The sequence below is a fragment of the Eublepharis macularius genome, chromosome 16 (genome assembly GCF_028583425.1).
Source record: "Eublepharis macularius isolate TG4126 chromosome 16, MPM_Emac_v1.0, whole genome shotgun sequence".
In the NCBI taxonomy this organism is placed as follows: domain Eukaryota; kingdom Metazoa; phylum Chordata; class Lepidosauria; order Squamata; family Eublepharidae; genus Eublepharis; species Eublepharis macularius.
Window position 1 is genome coordinate 22,087,059 of NC_072805.1, and position 20,412 is coordinate 22,107,470.

At 45.5% G+C, this 20,412-nt stretch overlaps 1 protein-coding gene across 5 annotated transcripts in view; it reads right to left on the bottom strand.

Annotated features, from left to right (window-relative positions):
- Positions 1 to 406: 406 nt before the first annotated feature.
- The window catches only part of DUS2 (dihydrouridine synthase 2), a 39,750-nt gene continuing 19,744 nt past the window's right edge, over positions 407 to 20,412 (bottom strand). For 4 of the 5 annotated variants that reach the window (XM_055000856.1, XM_055000853.1, XM_055000854.1 and 1 more), the window contains 9 exons: positions 19,190 to 19,255; positions 17,870 to 17,940; positions 17,622 to 17,708; positions 11,454 to 11,622; positions 9,136 to 9,257; positions 6,816 to 6,959; positions 5,246 to 5,333; positions 3,491 to 3,564; positions 919 to 1,677 (listed from right to left, as the gene is read on the bottom strand). In XM_055000856.1, coding sequence (XP_054856831.1) covers positions 1,449 to 1,677; positions 3,491 to 3,564; positions 5,246 to 5,333; positions 6,816 to 6,959; positions 9,136 to 9,257; positions 11,454 to 11,622; positions 17,622 to 17,708; positions 17,870 to 17,940; positions 19,190 to 19,255 — 1,050 coding nt within the window. In that variant the 3' untranslated portion in view covers positions 919 to 1,448. Of the gene's footprint in view, positions 871 to 918; positions 1,678 to 3,490; positions 3,565 to 5,245; positions 5,334 to 6,815; positions 6,960 to 9,135; positions 9,258 to 11,453; positions 11,623 to 17,621; positions 17,709 to 17,869; positions 17,941 to 19,189; positions 19,256 to 20,412 lie in introns of those variants that run through there. The other variant, XM_055000855.1, reaches the window with a different exon arrangement.

A 20,412-nucleotide genomic window follows, 5' to 3' on the forward strand; every position in this document is an offset into this window, starting at 1 on the left:
CTTCCTGGAGGTCTTCTCTCAGATCTTTCAGGTCAACCATCCAGAGGTGGGAGGCAGGTCCAACCAATGAAAATTCCCTCCACAGCAGGAGACTTTAAAGATGGCTTTCACACTGCTTACCGGCCACGGAACATCGTGCCGAGCTCCTGGAATGACAGCGTCTTCCTGGTGCGATTTGGCAGTTCTTGTGCAAAATCGCGCCAGGAAGACGCTGTCGTTCTGGGAACTCAGCGCGATGTTCCATGGCCAGTAAGCAGTGTGAAGGCCTAGGATCTGGTAGACCCAGGTTCAAATCCCCACTCTGCCACAGAAGCCTGCTGAGTGACCCAGGACCACTTGTGTTAGTTGGTTGTAGCAGAATAAAAAAAAAAAATCAAGAGGCACTTAAAAGACTAACATTTATTTCTACATGACCTGCTCCCCCTTGTCATCTTCTCCCGTAAGAAGAGCTTGCAGTTTGATCTCCACGTATCTGAAGTCGGTTGAGACTCACAAAAGTTCAGATGGAAATAAGCGTTGTTTGTTCTTCAGGTGCCACTGAATCTTTGGTTTTACTGACCTTTGGCCCAGTTACTCACTCACTCTCGCAGACTGACCTACCTCGCTGGGTTGTTGTGAAGTTAAAAAATGCAGAAGCGGTGAATGATGTAAGCTGCTTTGAACCCCCACTGGGGAGAAATGTAACATAAGAAGTAAATAAAAATAAATCCATCTGTCTGCCTAGGATTTAAGACAATGGCAACTCTAGCCAACAATGAATGGGTCTAAACAAGTTGTTCTGCTAGAATTAAAATACGGGATCTTTCAAATAAATTGGATTCAAGTGATTTTTTTTCTCTTCTCCTTTCTATGCCACTTTGACCCAGCATACTGCAGAATGAAAGAAAAGTACGTGTTAAAACCTAGAACAACAGGCAGCAAGATGTAGTATTTTTACTGTTAGTCATAGAAGAATGACCACAATGAAAAGGTGAATGTTATCAATGGAGATTCAAATAGTCATATCATTTTAAAAACATACATTCTGTAAAATTAAAGGGGGAAAGCCAGGTACAGCAACCAAAGTTCCACCCCGTCGCACACTTCTTTGGCCACAAATTTGTATTTGTATTATTGCCAGACAGCAACCGAATCATGGATGTTAAACAAACTTGCAAAATTGTCCACGCTCCTCCAAACCCTTCTTCAAATACATTTGCCCTAAAGAGAATTTTACTATTGAACTAATCTTATTCCCCGCAAAACTGCAAGCAGCTCATTTGTCCTTCAAAGGCACCAGAAGCAAGCGGTAGGACGCAAACAGTATTGTATGTGATGGGTTTCGAAATCCAGATTGATCTGATCAACAGCGTCCAGGCAAAATATGGAGAAGACTCTTAAAGGGATGGGGAGAGGGGAATCCATGGCTGCAGAGGTGGGCAATGTCCACTTTTATGCTGTAATGGCACCTAGGAAACACTGGAGTCCGAAGCCCGAGGAATAAAATGAGGTTTCTTACAGGCAGCCTCTGCAAGTAGCTCTTCTCTGTGTTCTCCATTGTGCAAAAGTTCTTGATCGTGCCTCTTGCGTTTGTTGACAAGAGGACTGGCTTCCTCGCTCCGCTTCCCCTCTGGCACGCCAAGGGTCCTTAAACAGGCAATAGCAGCAGCTTGTTCTGCCAGCTTCTTCGACTTCTCCCTGAAGGAGAGGAGGGCGAAACAGCTAAGAGAACAATGCAGAAAATATGCTGGGCTACTCGTTTTGGATAAAAATGGGAAAACACAACCAGGTGGAGCGAGTTCCAGCTGGTTAGCCTCAGACAGCTCTACTAGGTTAGGGCAGGAAGGTTTCTGAAGCCAGAAGACACATGGTTGTTATTACAGACTCTGGTCTTTCATGTAATTTTACTGGAAGGATTATTCTATGATGCTCTGAGACTCTCTTGGGGCTATAAACAGGAGATTATTTTTAAATAAATCAAATTTCTTATCAAGAACTTCCAGTCTCAAGGTAATGAACTGGGCTTGTGGCTTTCTCGCAAGGCTAGGGGGAAGCTTCTGTTTGGTGGAACTCAGGCAGGGAGAAAGAAGGTACAGGTTTGGGTCAAGACAACAGAGTAGGACAAATGACCTCTCTGCAAAGGATCAGACTTCCTGGCTCGCAAAATTCAGTTTATGTTCAGGTTCAGAGTTTTCCGGGAACAGTTTTGAGTATGAGCACACACAAACCTAACTATGAACCAGAAAAGCATATTTAGATTCTGTACATGTAGTACTCAGGCACAAAAGACAAACAGGCAAGAAAGATGATACCACTTGGAATTTGCTTAGATTTCCCCCCACCCCCCGCCCCGGTCACGTTACAACCAACTTATGGTGTCCCCATACGGCTTTCAAGGCAAGAGACTTCAGAGGTGGTTCACCATTGTCTGCTTCTGCACAGCAACTCTAGATTTCCAGGGCTGACCTTGCTTAGCTTCTGAGATCTGACTAGCCTGGGCTATACAGATCAGGGCTGGCTTACATTATGGTAAAAGAAGTATTTATTTGAAGAAGATAATGCTTTTGCTGAGGAGTGGGTTAGAAGAAGCCAGGAGGGGGGGGAAATGTAGAACACTCATAAGCCTGCAAAACTCAAGGACAGCAATTTCAATCTTAATAAATACAAGCTTTTTTTAACAACAAAATCAGAAGGAGGGAGCCAAACAGTCTAGAAGGCGGCACAAGATCACGGTGCGGGGGGGATAAAACTCAAATGAATGCAGACAAAAAGCAAAAAGGAAGGTATTCACCTGGCACTTGAACACAGACAGAGAAGGCACCAGGCAAAGATAAAGGAAGGGGGGGGTCAGGTGGGTAGCTGTGTCGGTCTGCAGTAGAAGAGCAAGATTTTGGGTCCTGTAGCACCTTAAAGGCCAACTAGACTTCCCGAGTATGAGTTTCAAGAGTCAAAGGTCCCTTTGTCAGATACAAGGAGTAGAAAAGGGTAGGAGACTTTATAATGCAGGGAGGGGGGAAAGCGTTTCGAGAAGTGCTCAACTGGTCACCTCATCTCAGAAGACCCAGATACCAGGAGAAGGGCCTTCCCAGAAGATCTTAATGGACAGGCAGGTGTCTATGGGAGGAGACTGTCCTTCAGGTGGCCAGTGCAGTCTGCACTCTGCATAGCATTTAAGTATGGCCATGGCATGTCTTGGAATACACAGGTGAAATTGGCTTTTACATTTCTCCTCCATTTTATCCTCACAACAACCACCCTGTGAAGTAAGTTAGGCTAACACAATGTAACTGGCCCAAGATCAACCAGCCAGCTTTCATGGCAGAGTGAGGATTTGAACACAGGTCTCCCAGATCCTAGTCCTTGACACTCTGACTACTACATCACACTGGCTCACAAGACGTAAAATGTTCTTTTCTCTCAAGGTTTATACACTATCTAACAGCATCAAAATATAAATGCATTTCCCCCCAAATCCACTTGCAATTCCCCCCACCCCTCCAAAACAGCTTACCAGAAACTTGATCTGTACTTTTGTTCAGCGACTGTGACGACAGAACGGAAGAGTCTATCCCCCGGTCTTTCAATCTGAAACAAGGCAAGAGGCCAAGGGGGGGGGGGTCACCTGATACCAGCTCTGTAAAAACGCAATATACTCCAGTGTCCTGGAATTGGCTCCCAGAATCTGCTACAACATGACTTCTTGCGGTGAATACTTGGGGCTGGCTCTAGCTATACAGCAATGGTCATTTTGGCCCCTCACTTTGGAAAGGCAGTAAGTTCAGCCAGCACTTTCAACAACTGAGAACCTAAATGGGAAGTTGGAGCACTGACTCTCATAAAATACACCTTGCTCATTGATCTAACGTGTATCATCAGGGTGATGGTGCTGGATTTTCAAGGCAAGAGACAGACAGAGGTGGTTTGCCATTACTGGCCTCTGTGTAGCAACCCTGGGCTTCCTTGGGCGGGGGGGCGCGTGTCTTTCATCCAAGTACTAACTAGGGCCAACCTTGCTGAAATCTGACAAGATCGAGCAAGCCTGGGTTACCCAGGGTAAGGCATCACCGGGGCAGCACAGGGCAAAACAGTAACAACAATCCAGGCACCGCAGCTGAGAATTTTTATTCTGACAATGGAAGTAAAGCTCACTGACAGCATGCTAATCCCAGGATCCAACAAATCACGTAACTGGGCCCTGCTGTGGACTGCGCAGCCCTCGCAACAACGGATAGCTTTTGATAATAAAGAGGCGCTTCTAAGCAGTTTGGGTTACAGCATAGTTGAGTCTGTTGTGCAGAGTACAAATTCCAATCCCCCCTCTGCAGGTTACGTGCAAGCCTTTGGCCATGGCCTAAAGGAACCCTTTAGAGATCCTGGACTGCAGGATCCCCTTCATGGGCTGCTAACATTCAAGAAAGGAAGCAGCTGCATACTTGCTCCAAGAACAACGATTGGTAGCAAGGAGTTCCTTTCCCACTTACCATTTAATGGAGGACTAAAGTCGACCTGACCTCCATTTTGCTCTGACCGTTCATTCACCAGCCAGCCTGGGTTCTGAATGGCCAATAAGATGAGCGAGCAGCAGCAAGCCAATCAGTACTTGAAATGGAAATCTGCATACAACTGAGTCTCTTCCTCCCCCCAATCAGGAAAAGACTTCCACGTTCGTTAAAAATGACACAAAGGAAATGCGTGCATGTGCTTTCAAAAAAGCAAGCACAAGGAAGAGAAAGGGGGAAACGATGGTGCAGGGGGACGAGGATTGTATTTTGCTCAAAGATCCCTACATGTTTTGCACACAGCTTGTCTAGATGGTTGCCTTACAGATCCCCTTGAAGAAACTCCGTGAGAAACAGACAGGGATCTTGGAGAAAAATAAATCTCTTTTCTCCCTGCACCATCTTTCCCCCCCTTTTGCTTTCTTGATTCTGCATCGGTAAAAGCCTTCTTTTCAGCATTTCGTAAAAAGCTGCACACCACCACATACGTGCCTGTAAACAAATGGGGAATATCATGCCCCGAGGGGAGGATCCCCAAGTTCTACCTGCACATTCTGAAAAATGAAATAGTTCATAGGTGCCACCCCCACTCCGAGTACTCCCTTAAATTTCCAATTTTTCTATTGGAAGAAAACCTGAAAAAAGCTCTCAGACGGAGAATATCTCCCAATTCTTCCTGCTGTCCCCCACCCCCACCCCCGGCCGCCCCCAGGCTGTCACATCTCTAAGCTGGCTAATGTCCTTGTCTGCAGAATGCAGAGACTCACGGTTTCATACACAGGCTGGGGGTGTTTTTCTTTCCTGCACCATTCCAAGAGACACATTTTGGGTGTAATCTGCAGGGGGTATTCTCGCCTAACGGGGAAAAAAAGTAGAAAGTCAGTAACTATTCATTGCAGGAAAAGGAGCTACTTGGACAGCCAAACAAGCTCTGCTGTGAACAAACAGAGCTGCCTTCCACCCAGTCAAACCACTGGCTTCTCCAGCTCAGCCTGGGCTGCTCCTAAGATCTCAGGAAGAGAAAGCCCCCCCCCCCGGCTGCTACTGCTTGGGGTTCTTTAACTGGAGATGGAGCTTGGGCCCTTTGGCATGCAAAGCAGGGGCTTCACCACTGAGCCGCTGCCCTGCGAGGAAAGCTTTAAGAAAAATATGAAGCTGCTTTATCCCGAGTCAGAGTATTGTGGTGCCTCTAGCTCAGTGGTGTCTACTCTGGCTAGAAGCGGGTCTCCAAGGTCTCAAACCGAGAAAGCTCCTTCCTAAGGCTTTCTCCTCCAAATCCTTTTGAACCAGAAAACCCAGAGAGAGAACTTTTGGACTTCTACATAAAATAACACATGGTATCAATGTGTTTTATTATTTACTTGGGTTGTTAGCTGCCTTTCAGATATTTACCAGCAGAGGACCCACGAGCTTCAAGGGGGGTTTCCATCCTCCCTGGCCTGCCCATTTACTGGCCAGCTTGCCTGCAGGCACCACCCACACCAGCTCCAGCTCTTCCTCCTCCTCCTCTCTCATGTCCCCACCACTGGTGGTGGTGGCCCACTCCTCCCCCAGCTGCTAAGTTCACACTATGGCAGGCAACTGTACCTCCTTTCTCCAAAACGGCATCCAAAACTTCACGACCTAGCACTGCAAGATCTCCGTGTTTTCCTAAAACTGTTCACATCCCCCCCCTTTTCTCAGGATTTTTCTGCACACCTGGGCATCCCCCTGCATTTGTAGAAGCACATCCCTAATCTGTACCTGACCCCGGTGTGCAGATGTAACGATCCACATACTGAGGTCCTGGTTCAGCATCAGCTCTTTGATGGTATGGAGAAATGCAGCAGAAACAGGTTTGGCAAGAGAAGAACATGTTTTGCCATTACATAAAAGCAGAGATGACCAACTTTTGCAGACCCCTGGAATCCCTACCTATATAACCACCATCACCACCTTCGTATGATTAAAAAAAAAAGCGAGTTTCACTCCAATGTTAAGTTTCTCTTTCTGGGGCTTTTGATATACTATAAAGGATTGTACCCAACCAGTTTTCCACTGGTGAAAAAGGCACATATCCCGTGACGCTCCCAAAAGGCTACACAGGTGATCGTGGGCAAAAAACAAGCGGAATGAGGACGGTAACAAGGACAGGAATCATGTGAGATTGAGAGAGGAAGCTGGCTAGGTCCAACCCTATATGTAAAATGTAGGAAAAGGTCTTGGTACATGGAAACGCTGACATAATACACTTTTGGCTTCTGGACCACTGCTGTGACATCAGACTCTCCCTCTAAAAACAGAGAACCTTGCTTTTCCAATCCAAAAGCAGCACAGGAAACAAACTTTTTCTCTTACTTGTCAAATTTAACCGCCATCGTTATGACATCCACGTCTTCCAGCTGGTCATCTTCGCCTTGGTCCTTTGTTTCTAATGAAGCCTTTCTGGCCTCTAAGAGTGCTGAAGTTTCTTTGTAAAAACTGCCCATTTCAAAGATTTCGCTAATCAAAAACACACACACACACACACACATCAGTTAAGGCTCAAAAGATCCCATTTGATTGCAGAAAGGAAAACGATACCGTGATATTAAAGACGATTTTCTAATGTTGGCAACTGCTGGGCGGGAGGTGGGTGGGGGTGGGGGTCACGTATTAATTTTCCATTTCTCAAAAGTGGTGCAAAGAAGACCACGTCACAGAAGAGGGCAACTCAGCAACAGCACCTGCTTGACAAACGCTGCACAACTGTCTACGAAGCCACCTAACCCACTTTTCAGACAAAAAAGGATATTGCAAAGTGGTTCTTGGCAATTAAAATGCAACACACAACCTTGGTGGCAGTTCTGCACACAAATAAACCAGCAGGACCTGCCTCCAGGCTTAGCGACTAAAAGATATGGGGAGGGGAACGATGCGGGGAAAGCAGAAGGACGGAGAAAGAGCTTAGACAGCACCAGGACAGAGGCAAGTTGCTAGAGGCAAGGAAAAGCTGCACTCATCTCCCACCCTTCATTTCTTCCTTTCAATTCTCCCCACTCTTGAACCTTGCAATTAACGAGGCTGCCGATGAACAACATGGCTAGTTCTGGCCTCGTGCTCAGCCTGGAACTTTTTACTGGATGCATTGCCTCAGCTGACCACTAGGTAGCAGTTACATCCCATTTTTTAGAATTCAAAGAGCCAGGGAGGCAACAGGGACTGAGCCTTTTCCAGTGGGCTGGTGTTGAAACACCTGCTGCACGACCCTGACTGACTCATGAACCAGGACTCCTAAAAGCAAAGCAAGCCCCTATCAAAAAACACATACACACTGTGTCAAATTTTGAGATCTGCAAAATATGGGATGTCAAGATTACCACCAGCAGAACTGGAACACACCAGATGTTCAAATGCCAATGGGATTCTTTAAGACCGAGAAGTCCACCCTCCCCTAACAGATCTAAAGAGATGGCTTCCAATGCAAGGAGTTGTGGCAGGAAAAGAAAATCTGGGAAGCCCGGGCACAGATGCGGAAATGCCTGCACGTGCTCACATACATCTCTGAATTGCAGCCTGCTGCCTCAACCTTTTCACTGTATTTACTGCCCAAACAACAGGTGAGACTGAACTGGCAAAGATGCCAGGACTTATGAGGGACCTGCAAATGGGCAGAACACACAGATGGCAGCTGCCTCTCCCCTTGTACCAGACTTCATGTTAAAAAACAAAAGCCTTCTTTTCAAAGTTTATTTTCCGAGCTAGCTAGTATTTTGTCATTAGGAATCCAAACAGGCCAAAAAAGAAAGCCAAATGGCGCTCATACAGAAATTAGCCAGAGTGCTTTTACAGTTTGGATTTTCACACTGCTTTGCACAGTTTGGTATTAACAAAGGAGTATTCCCAAATTATATAAATGAAGAAACCCTTTTCCTTCCAAGGAATGAAAGATAACTGGCAGCTTAACAAAATGAAGTGTATCTTTGTATGATCACAATAACCCTTCTTGGGAGACTTTTTTCTAGACGGGAAGGCGAACATATAGACAAGGGGTCCCCAAACTTTTTGAGCCTGCGGGCACACTTGGAGTTCTGACACAGGGTGGTTGGCGCAACAAGAAAATGGCTGCCACAAAATGGCTGCTGGAGATGGAACCAGTCATAAAATGGCTGCTGCAGAGTACCTTCAGTCACACAGCGAAGATCCTTGTGCTGTAGAAGCAGTTTCTGCCAAAGCAGTATTTTTAAAAATCTGCACAGTCAATCAATATTCCAGTGTCCAATTAGAAGCCATGCTTTGCAAAAGCTCCACCCATTTTCTAAAAATAACTTTTTGCGCACCACGAAAGTTGGTGGTGGGCACAACTGTGCCCATGGGCACCACTCTGGGGATCCCTGATATACACTTTAAATAGAGAAACTGTCTCTTTTCTTTAGGAACCGTAAAAGACACTTTTTATTGATGTTATGTGACATTACAGATAAAACTAACTTAAAAATGTGTTTGAACATAATTAACGGGTGTCTTAATCAGCTAAGAGTCTTTGACAGCACAAGAAAAAGATGAATCAGCTTTTGTAAGCTGTAACACAAAACAGCATCTCAAAGAAACAAACTTTATCCCATGGAATTTCAGAAGGCTTGATACATTACACTGGTGGGACTGGACAGTTATTTTCCTTAAATGGAACAATCCCTACCAGATTTCCTCCAAGGACTGTGCCGCATGCAGCTTCTTCCCTTGTGCATTTTCTAGTTGCTCCCTTAACATCTGACACAAACAGTACTTCGTGTTGGTGTAGTGATTATCATACCGCACTGCCTGAAGGACAAAAGACAAGAAATAATAATTTAAGACAGAAGTATGGTGGAAAGCCCCTGACCTGGATAGCCAGATGAGCCTGATCTTGCTAGAGCTCAGAAGCTAAGCAGGGTCGGCCTGGGTTTAGTAATCGGATGGGAGACCTTCAACAAAGACCAATGTTGCAGAGACAGGCAATGGCAAACCACCTCTGTTAGGCTCTTGCCCTGAAAACCCTGTTAGGGGTTGTCATCTCTGACTTGAGGGCACTCTCCACCACCACATGATGGAAAGCAATAAATTGTGTCACTAGTTACTGAAGCACTGCAATAATCTGCCCCTTCTGCTCAATCTTGTTCTTTGCCAGAGGAGGTCAGGAGAGCCCCCACCCTCCTGGCTTTCCGCAAACAACGCAAAACTGATTCAAAAAGGCCTTTTTTCTCAGCTAAGAGGGAGGTGTTGTAGGAAAGGGATCCCAGATGTTTCGCTAATGATTTATAAGCCAAAGATTTCACCATTATGTTGCCTTACATATTATCTGTTGCTTTAAATATGTACTCCTATATCCTACCTGTGCTTTATGTTGTTCAATGTAAGTCCCAGAATTGATTATGTTGTTTCAGCAATTCCTCAACCCCATACTGGATCTTTGCTAATACTATATCTTTGCAAACTTATATTTTTTTATCCCATGACATTGTTTATGGAAATGTTCTTGACACCGTATGGCAATGCCTGCTCTTGTCCTTGCCACTAATTGTACTAATCTCACACTATGTAATCCGCCTTAAGTCTCAGTGAGAAAGGCGGAATATAAATAAATAAATAAAAATAAATAAATGTATTAAAGTGATACTCACAGTGGCTTAGGGGCTACCTGGGATCTCCTGAGCACCAGTCCACCACATGGCAGTTGCTTCATGTTTCAAGGAAGTGGTCAGGGCCCAAATACAGGAGGCACTGGAGGACAGGCACATTGTAGGCATCCCTGAGCTATGGGCTCGTCCTCTCCAACAACCATCTCCCCTTTTCTCTGCCACTTCTGTTCTTTCATCCTGGCCCCCAGAGGACTGTCAGGAAGAAAGCAAGCTGGCTGCTGGGGAGAGTAATCCACTGCTCTGGCAAAAAGCAAGCTTTTCCCACAGCCAGCTCTCCTCCCAGAGCCTTGGCAATTTAACTCTCTCACCTAAGCGACTGGGTGTCATGCTGAACAAAGACAGAGATGGCAGAGAGGGAAAGCCTCTCTCACACAGCAGATATACAAGGGCTGGCTAAGAGTCAACAGGGGTGGGGAGAGATAACTCTATATGCTCAGAGGCAGTCCAGTAATTAAGGTTATAATTATAAATTTATTATTAATAGTTGTATCTTATACGTGTGTGCATGTGTGAGGGAGAGGAGCTGTGCACAAGGCATTCAGTAGTCATGTGGCTCTGTTCATTGATGGTAAAGGCCAATGCAGTTCTCCACGAGCTGCAGTGAGTACAACCGATTTACACAATGGGATCATTACTAGGCTGTGGCTGATTCCGCACACATTGGATAATGCGCTTCCAATCCTCTTTAGAGATCATTTGGAACTGAGTTTTTTGACTGTGAAACAAAAAATCCACTTCCAAGCGATAGCTAAAGTGCATTGAAAGTGCATTATCCAACGTGTGCGGAATCAGCCCAGGTCTGTGTAATCTAACATGCTAAAGGCACGCAAGCCAACTAACACAAGGCTTGCTCAGACATTCACTTCTCAAGCCAGGACAAGCACCTCCAGACGCTACCCCATTTTGTTTTTTAAGGAAAGGTCAAACTATAACCCTCTAAGTGGCAGGTAAGATTTTGAATAAATGAAGATACGAAGTTGCCTTAAACTGAGTCAGACTGACAGATTCTCTAGCCCAGTCCTAATAATGATCTGGCAGCAACTGTCTAGGGTTTCAGACAGAAAAAGGTCTTTCCCAGCACCTAACCGGAAACGCCAGAGACTGAACCTGGGGCTGTGTATGCAAAGAGGATGCTCTACCTCTGTGTCACTACCTCCCCTCCACCATAAGAAACCAGAGTTTCTTCTTGCCTAGTACTGAGACTGGCTGAAAGTCAGTCTATGTGTAGGATTATCTCAGTTTAAAATTGTGGGCAAATTCAACAACTCATGCGGCTTTCAAGTGACTGCGGCCCCTACAGTTGTAAAAGACTAAAAAGGAAAGAATCCCCAGAGCATACGTATTTGATGTATTCTTGTATGACGTTGTTCAGGGGCTGGGGTCCTTCTTTCCGGAAGATGGAGGGGTTCCACATGGCCGCGCGAGCCACCATCACAGAGGATGCCGCCGTCGCTTGCTGGAAGGCCTCCAGGTCAGAATATTCTTTAATGAAGTCATGGGAGCCTCCACTGAAAAGAGCAACGGCATTGTTCTCATCAGCACGGGCAAGACACATAAACAGCAGCTGTGCTCAAAACACGCAGGGGACACGCATGCATTGATAAACAGAATGCATCAAGGTTGCGCTGCCCCGTAATGTGCATAAACAAAAGGCGCACAGAAGGATGAGAGTGAGTTCTCCTTGCTTTTAAAATGGGCAACTGGTTATTTTGGATTAAACAGCAGCTACCTATTTATGGTATTGCATTTCTATCTTGCTTTTCCTCTGGGGGCCACAAGCAGTCTCTGATAGACCTGCACAGTTTCAGTAAGCCGGTTGTATCGGGTGCCTATGGACCCCGTTCCTGGCCAACATGCTATATTCCAAGCCAGAAGACACCACCATTTGTGGGTGGTGGGCACAGCTACCAACTGGCTGCCACAGGAGGTGGCGCCAAACAGAAAACACCAAGAGTGAGTTCGTGCATAGCTCTACTGGCAATTTTTCAACATTTCAGGATGCCTTTTAAAAATGATCATAGTATTCCAAAGTATTTTCTTGCATACCTTCCTTCTTGCTTACCTTCAGTCATACAGTGAAGTGTGGCAGCTCTTGCCCAAGCAATTTTTTAAGAATCTGCACAGCCAATCAGATCTCCAATGTGGGTGGTGGTGATCTCACCAGGAGGCCTGGTGATCTCCAATGATCTCCAATGACCAATCATAACCTCCGCTGGGTAAATGCCCCACTTGGCCCACCCACTTTCTATAAACACTTGGCAGGCCCCAGGAAAGGTGTTGGCAGGTGCCATGGTGCCCAAGAATGCCACACTGGGGACTTCTGTTCGAAGCAGCCAAAGTACTTTGTGTACCATGTCTCCGTGATCATTACAACAGTCCTGCATAATCATCGTACAGCTGGAAGGGGGGAGACAGAGAGACCAGGGCCTTACCAAAAGGGTCTGAACCAGGGCCTTCTCAGCTCACAGAAACAGACCGAAGCCAGGGCTAAGCTATGCTTCACTCAAGTGACAGTGGGCATTAGAGAAGGGAGATGGCAGATTTCAAATTCATGGCGAAACTGGTCATGAGATATGGACAGTCAGAACATCTGAACCTTTGTTTCGTCATCTGCTCATCCGCTAGTAAGAGGGGAAAGAGTCTTATTCCAACTGCACAAACTCCCAATCTCTAGAAATATTAAAAAAACAAATCAAATCAGTGTAGCTGCTTTCTTAACCTTCATCAGCTAGGATATGATCAGTAGGGTCAGCTGCCTAACCAACACAAAGACAACCAATCCTGCCCAAGGGAAGAAGTGAACTATGACTCTCAAAAGCTCATACTGAAATATATATTGGTAGCCTTTCAGGCACCACTGGACTTTCAGTTCAAAGTGAGAACAGCCCTTTATTAGTACACGAAAATGTACACGTACATTCATGGCATTTAAGTTCATGCCATTTGTAATTAAAAAAAAAAAATTACAAATTTTCATTTGAGAAGACTCCCTGCTTACTAGAAGTGTAATTTATAGTGCTGCCCTATGCAAAGTTACTCCAGCCTGATGCTGTTGCTTTTGATGGGTACAGACTGGAGTATCTCTGCAGAGGATTGTACTTTTTTAGGAGACTGACAACGCCATCCTCAGCAGACTGTCGCCCATCTAAGCCTGTTGACTCTAACTGAATTCAAAGAGGGTAACACTGCTTGGGATGACACCATAAGCTGCCAAAGGAAAGGGAGACTGCAATGGGAAGGGAACCTGTCTCCAGGAAATGAGCAGCCACTGGGGAAACATACAAAAAGACCGGAGAATGCATAAGTCTAGAGAACAAGACAACAACAGAACCAAGGGAAAACTACACAATGGTCTGATCAAGTTTTTAGGGGAGGGGAGAGCCAGGTTTCTTCAGGACACTGAAACACAAAGAACATTAAACATATTTTTTGCTGATATGGCAAAGAGCCTTTGTTTGACTTATTCTCCCATTTGCTGTTATGTTTCTACTGTCCTTTCAAAGCATTTGGAACTCACTATGCCTGTAACTATATAAAGAAACTGGAAAACAAATTGCTGGGGACTGTTGAGTTGATAATGCAGGGCTTCTGTTCACGGACACATCCCCGAGTACTCAGTTGTGTGCTTATCGATATATAAAAAAGCCCATCCTACTCCCTCCCCACGATCGGAGCAATACCTTGCTATTTCAGTTGTCTTACGACACTGTGTGGGGGAGGACTTGTGGGCAGCACACAACAAGGAAAGAAAAAAGAACGGCACATCGATGGCAAACAAAATCAAAGGAAAGCATCAATAGTTTAAAAGGTGCAACAGATCAATACTGTCATAACAGTGTTCCTGTAAAAAAAAAAATCCCAGTGGATTGTTCTGTATCTGGAAATCTTGGCAACATTATCCTACATTCTATGTTTTCTTCCCATTTTGTATCACAAGGGATGTAGCGTGAAAGTTTATGAATTTTCACAGCACCAATATTAGTCGCAATAACAATATTCATTCTCTTCAGCAATTGGGGTTTGATGAACAGTATGATTGCTGATCTGTTGCAAACCCATTTTTAAAGGGAGGGGGGGGGAAGCAAATGAAAGGAAACACAAAGTAAATAATAAAAGTGTTACTGAAACTTGGCTGGAAGCCTCCCATAGTTTGAATGCCGGGACGGAAGGATAATAAGATGTGTACACCTACATGGAAATCAAAGACAGTGGAACTTGTTAGCTTTGTTGGGAGCATGTGAGTAATAAATAAAGGAAGAAAGGAAGAAAAACGTTATGGCTGGAAGTCTCCTACAGAAAGCCAGCCCAAGGACCGGATGCTTATCTTGCACAAAATGTGTGCAAGAAAGAAGCGTTAGGAATAACGAAAAACCAATTCAAGACAAGCCCACCCCTCAAGGGAGCCAAGCGGCCTTTGCAGTGCATCCCTGACAACCAGAGGAAGTGTCACTCCTCCACTATGCTGGGATGGACTGCAGAGGCGAGCACTGCACCTGCAGGCCATTCTGAACTTTGCTGGGGAGGGGGCAGAGAAAGGGTGCCCCTCCCATTCATGCCGTTCTCACCCAGGGTTACAGCTCTTCTGCATCTGCAGCCCTCCCTAAACCCTTCAGGGGCATCACAGGGTGATGCTTAGACTGGCTGAAAAGCTTGAGCCAATCCTGCTTTGACTACCTGTCTAGAGACGAGCTCCGCTAAGCACAGAACGTCCAAAAATTCCCGATTTTCCTTGCGCATCACTTCCCCTTTCGGAAGGCCAAGGAAGGCACAGAGGGTCTGGCTATTCTTGACTTGATCCTAACCGTTAGGGAAGGCTTGGTCGAGGAGGTGAAAGGAGCCAGAGGAAAACAACCACACAGTGGAATTATTGATCCTGGGGGGAAGCGAAAAATGAGTGCCGTCAAAGCAAGTACCTTGAACTTTGGGAAGGTTGATTTCAATAAACTTTAGAGAAATTCTAGGCAGGAATTCATTGATACATAAGCTACCAAAGAGAACAGAATATAAGGGGGGGGCTGCCTTTAAAAAAATGCACTAAGAGCACAACTGCAAATGTTACTAAGGACAAAAACAAACCCCAGTGGGGCGTATAAAGAAACCAACCTGACTGAATAAATCACCTGAAGTAGTAAAAATCAAAAAGGATACATATAAGCAGGGCTTTTTTCCTGGGAAAAGAGGTGGTGGAACTCAGTGATGGAACTCAGGACCGCACAATGATGTCACTTTGGGTCAGCTGGAACAAGGGGGGAGTTTTTTAAAGTTTAAATCACCTTTGGCGAAAATGGTCACATGGCCGGTGGCCCCACCCCCTGATCTCCAGACAGAGGGGGGGGTGGTTTAGATTGCCCTCCGTGCCATTTTCAAGAGGTGCCGGAACTCCGTTCCACCACGTTCCTGCTGAAAAAAAGCCCTGCATATAAGCAATGCAAAGACGGACAGTTCACAGAGGACATCAACTGAGGAGTAGCCTGGACTTGTAGAACAGGCAGAAGAGGGCAGAGAAGATTTAGATGTGGGGGCAGAAAACGAGGCTGAAAGAGCTGGGAATGTCTAGCTTGGCGTAGAGGAGGCCACAGCAAGGACACGATGGGCCTTTTCTGACACCCGAAGGGCTGTTTCATGGAAGAGATGCCTCATATGGCAAGACGAGATATAATGAGAGTGACAGCCGTGGAGGTTTCAGTTGAACGTTGGGAGAAACTTCCCAACAGTAAGAGCTGCTCTACAATGGAACCGGGAGGGGGATGACCATATGCTCTTTGCTGCTGGAGGTCTTCAAGAATAACAACAACAACAACAACAACAACAACACTGCCCTTCAGGACAACTTAACGTCCACTCAGAGCAGTTTACAAAGTATGTTATTAATACCGCCACAACAAAACACCCTGTGAGGTGGGTGGGGCTGAGACAGCTCCTAGAAGCTACGACTGCCCCAAGGTCACCCAGCTGGCTTCAAGCGGAGGAGTGGGGGATCAGAGACGGGTTCTCCAGATCAGACTCCCGCTGCTCTTAACCACTACACCAAACTGGCTCAACAGAAGAGCTGTTGGGGATGCTCTAACAACAACAACAACTTTAGTGCTTTGCATTGCCTGCACTAAACAGAAGGTTGGGTCTCTAAGCCCCTTCCAGTTATATGCAGGGTATTCTTTTTAAACACTTGGTAGAGTTTATAGGGGGAAAAAACTTCTTCCAGGTGTCCAATATGCTTCTGAATAGGCTGTAACACTGTACAAGAGAAGCCCAGGGTCACCTTAAAGACTTGACAACAGCTTTCATGTGACTGACCTCGCTTCTTCGGACTCATGCTGAAATAAACACGGCTAGTCTTTACGGGTGCCATTGGACTTCTGTTTTATTTTGCTACAACGGACTGTCACGGCTACCTCTCTGCTTTGAACACTGTAAATCAAAGCTACAAGATTGCAGTAGGATCACCCCACCGCCAAAAGCAAGCAGGACTTTAAACAGTTATAATTCAATACCTGGCAATCCGTGTAAACCAAGAGGGTTTGTTAATTAAAAAGTTCTGCAAACAACGCACGCTCCCCTGGTGCTCCCACCACCTTATGAGAACATGCTGCCCCAGTAAAGCACACAGAATGCTTCCTTCCAAAGTGCTCGGAACTCATTGCTTCCAGGAGGATTAAGAGAACTGGTTATCGAGGCAGCCAGGAGACTTATGCAAACACTTCTAATATGCAGTTGTCGGTCTAAGCCAAAAAACAAAAGCACAGAAGTATTGTAAAGCTGGTACCAAAATCCTCATCCAAAAAGGAAAAAAATCAAAGTCCTGGCATTAGGCGTTCCCAGGGCTGCAAGACTGTTCCAACAAAAACACAAAATGTACCCCCTGGAGCAAAATTCAGCTTCCAAAAAAAGTTGGTTTAAAAAAAAACAAACAAACCTAAACTTCGATGTTTATAAGAAGAGCCCCGGTGGATCAGACCAGGGGACCATCTAGCCCCACGTCCTGTTTCGCATAGTGGCCAAACAGTTGCCCTGGTAGGCTAATAAACAGGGCACAGAGGCCAAGATCATCCCCTGACCCTGCCCTCTAGCCCTGATAGTCAGAGGTTCACTCTCTCCTTTGGCAGTACGTTTTTTTTTTAAAGTGCATAGACAACATCTGTTGAAACTTCAAAAGCCAGGGGGTTGGCTTGATGAGATTTTCAAGAGGAGGGCTTCTGTGCTCTACAAAAGGTCTTGGGGCCTCCTCAAAACCAAGAAAACCAGAAGTGAGTAAGTACTGAAAATTGAAAAATTATATGCAATGTGAAAAAAACAATCTCCCTAGGTATATTACTGACAGCCACAGCATTCTGTTCCTTGGCGCACCATCTGGATTTGTTTTTGTGCCCCAACTACAAAACCCTCCCCTCACCATGCTGTATTTCCTGCAAGAATCATTCATCTGCCTGCTTCCCGTTAACTATTTTTTCCTTAACAGATTCTCCATTAGACGCCTTAAAATAAAAGAAGCCTGCTTTCTCCCACTTACTTGGCTATTACGGGAACAGAGACGGCTTCTGAGATCGCTTTGATCACGTCGCAGTGGACGGGATGCTGAGGCCTCTCTTCTTTCTTCCTTTGCAAGGGAGAGCGCAAACAAGCAGATCAAAAGATTACCGGCACAAAGCGCCCCTCTCCAAACAGACACAATCCCAGCCAGCCAGGTACTCGTGACGCAGAACAACATCCGAGAAGGGCTAAGAAAATTCCTTCTCCCCAGACGGGCGGATGATTTACCTTCCGTGAACGGCAATGGCGGCAACTCCAGTTTTTTCTATCGTCTTCGCTAAACTTATTGTTTCTTCTTTCTGGGTGAGGTTGGGGGAAAGAAAAGGAAAAACACACATCGCCCACATTTTCGATTTCAGTTCAGTGGAAGTAGTACTTAGCTCTATGGCAATGGAAGGTGGGGAAGTGCAGAAGGGCTGGCCCTATGCATGCCCTAGATGCCACAAAGTAACGGCCTACACTCGCCATCATTGCTGTTCGCTTTTGAGAGGTTTGGACTCGATCTTCATAAAGGGAGCTCTACGTGCCAGGCGCCTTTTCAAACAGACTATCCAATGCATGGGCAACAAAGCAGCTGCAGCAAGACAGCCCTGATCAGGCTTCAACCTGCCACCCCCTGGTGACAGCCACATCTGCCCCAAGCTCTCGTCTGCAAGCAACATTCAGTGCTAATGACAAGAGAGCAGGTTACAAAAGCAATTAAAACAGCTTTTTAAAAGAAGCTGCTCAGCTACAGACTCTAAGCATATTTGCTTCCAAGATCTGTCCACTTTCTAAGTATATTACAGATTTCAAACGTAGCAGAAGGAGAGTATGATGCTGTATAGCACTCCAGGGGGAAAAAAATAACAGGAGGACCAACAAATGTAGCTCTGGATTGGTGTCAGGCCATAGCTCCCATCTTCCTAGCTACGTTTCTGCATACTTCCCAGCAGAGCAGATGACTGCCAAAACCACACCAAGGCACGGTGCACTGCATTAGTGCTGAAGTGTGCACTTAGATGATAACATTAGGATTCCCAACACTGCCTTAGCAAACAATGGGAGATTTGGGGGGTAGTGCATGAGGAGGGTGGAGTTTGGGAAGGATGTGATGTTGCTTCTAAGTGACATCTAGGCTTCCTCTCCTAGTCTCTATGGCCTTTACCAAAGAGACTAGGGGAAATTCCTAGATCCTCACTATGTGGAAGCCATTTTTAACTCCTGCTCCTCAATTCTGCAGGGGCAACGAATTGAGGCTGCAGGTAGATAATTCCCCACCACAAGTAGGTAAATGGGAGACCCACGGCACACTCATATGCACCAAACATGACTTCCGGCACATTTACTCTAAAGGCTATTGAATTAAGAATGCCATCATGTAATTGAAATATATTATCTTTGATCATCTTAATCACTAAGAACTTCACTACGGACTGTCAAGGATGGCAGGTTTTCCACTCACTTCTGACTCAACTATTTTTAAGTGGCTAACAATTTGTTCTTTCTTGTTAAGAGCATCACAGTTTTTCATGATCAGACACTTCAGACACCTTAATGCGTTCTTACTGATGGCAAGATCCGGATTTTGCAGGTCACTGGCTTACAGATTCCTTTGACGAGGGTGCTGAGAATCTAGAGAAAGCGAGGGAGAGAAAGGGTGCTGTTTAAGCAAAAAAGGAATGCAACGTTTTAAATCTTGAATTTCCTGCCCAGTGCAGCCCCCCTGCTCCCTTCCCATTTCGGTTCCTTTCTCATGAAGAACTATGCAAGAGATGAAACACATTGAGCCTTTCCTAAATAATAACCAGAGTAAATAGGATTCCCTAGTCTTACGAATGCTAGTTTGTCTGTTGGAACTGCAGGACAACCCATGCCTGGAAGCCTTCAGCTATCAACGTCCCTAATTCACCATCTACTTCACAGCCGCAGCACAACGTTGGGCATATTTGGGAGTCACCATCTGGACCAGACTTCAGTTCTCTGATAACTATGCCACCCAAGAGCAGAGAGCAGCACTACGGGTGTCTTTTGTGTGAAGTTAAATCAAGGACTCTTTTGTGTGAAGTTAAGTCACATGCTTGCAGGTACGCTTCATTATTCATTTTATTTATAGCCCACCTTTCTCGCTGAAACTCAAGAAGGATTACAGCATAACAAACCATCAGACAGCAGAGACCTCCAGTTGACAGTGGAGCAGAACTAAGGTTACAGAACTGGGCAACAATGCAAGCAAACAAGAAAGTGGAAAATTTTTTCCAATGCTCTATTTCCCCATGGGAAAAAAAAATGCCGCCTCACATATGTAAAAAATAGTCCGTCTGCAGCTGTCGGGGATGCTGTGCTGCAAATTCATGGCGTTAGATGGGCTAAAGGTAAGGTACGAAGCAGAGACAAACCCCAGTGCTTATGTATGGTCCACACTCGTACATGGGGTATCTCCCTTCTTTTGCCAACATTATTTAAATATTTATTTATTTGAACTGGAAAAAGTTTCCAGTTCATATTTTCCAAGAAAAACCACATGACCGACCGTAAAACAAAAAGTGGGTCCAAAGCCAGAAGACAATGCAGTAAAGGGAAGGTGATCCATATAAAAAAGATTGCAACAGATTACAAACCTACTGTATATAAAGGGACCTCCATTATACTACATTTCTACTCCCGTGACAAGAATATCTTCCCCAAACATTTGTTTTGCTCATTCGGCAGAATGATAAAAGGAGGAGGGGGGCGTTCCTGATGGCCTCGGGCAGGCCGATCCAGAAGATGGGAGCGTCTCCCCACCTCTG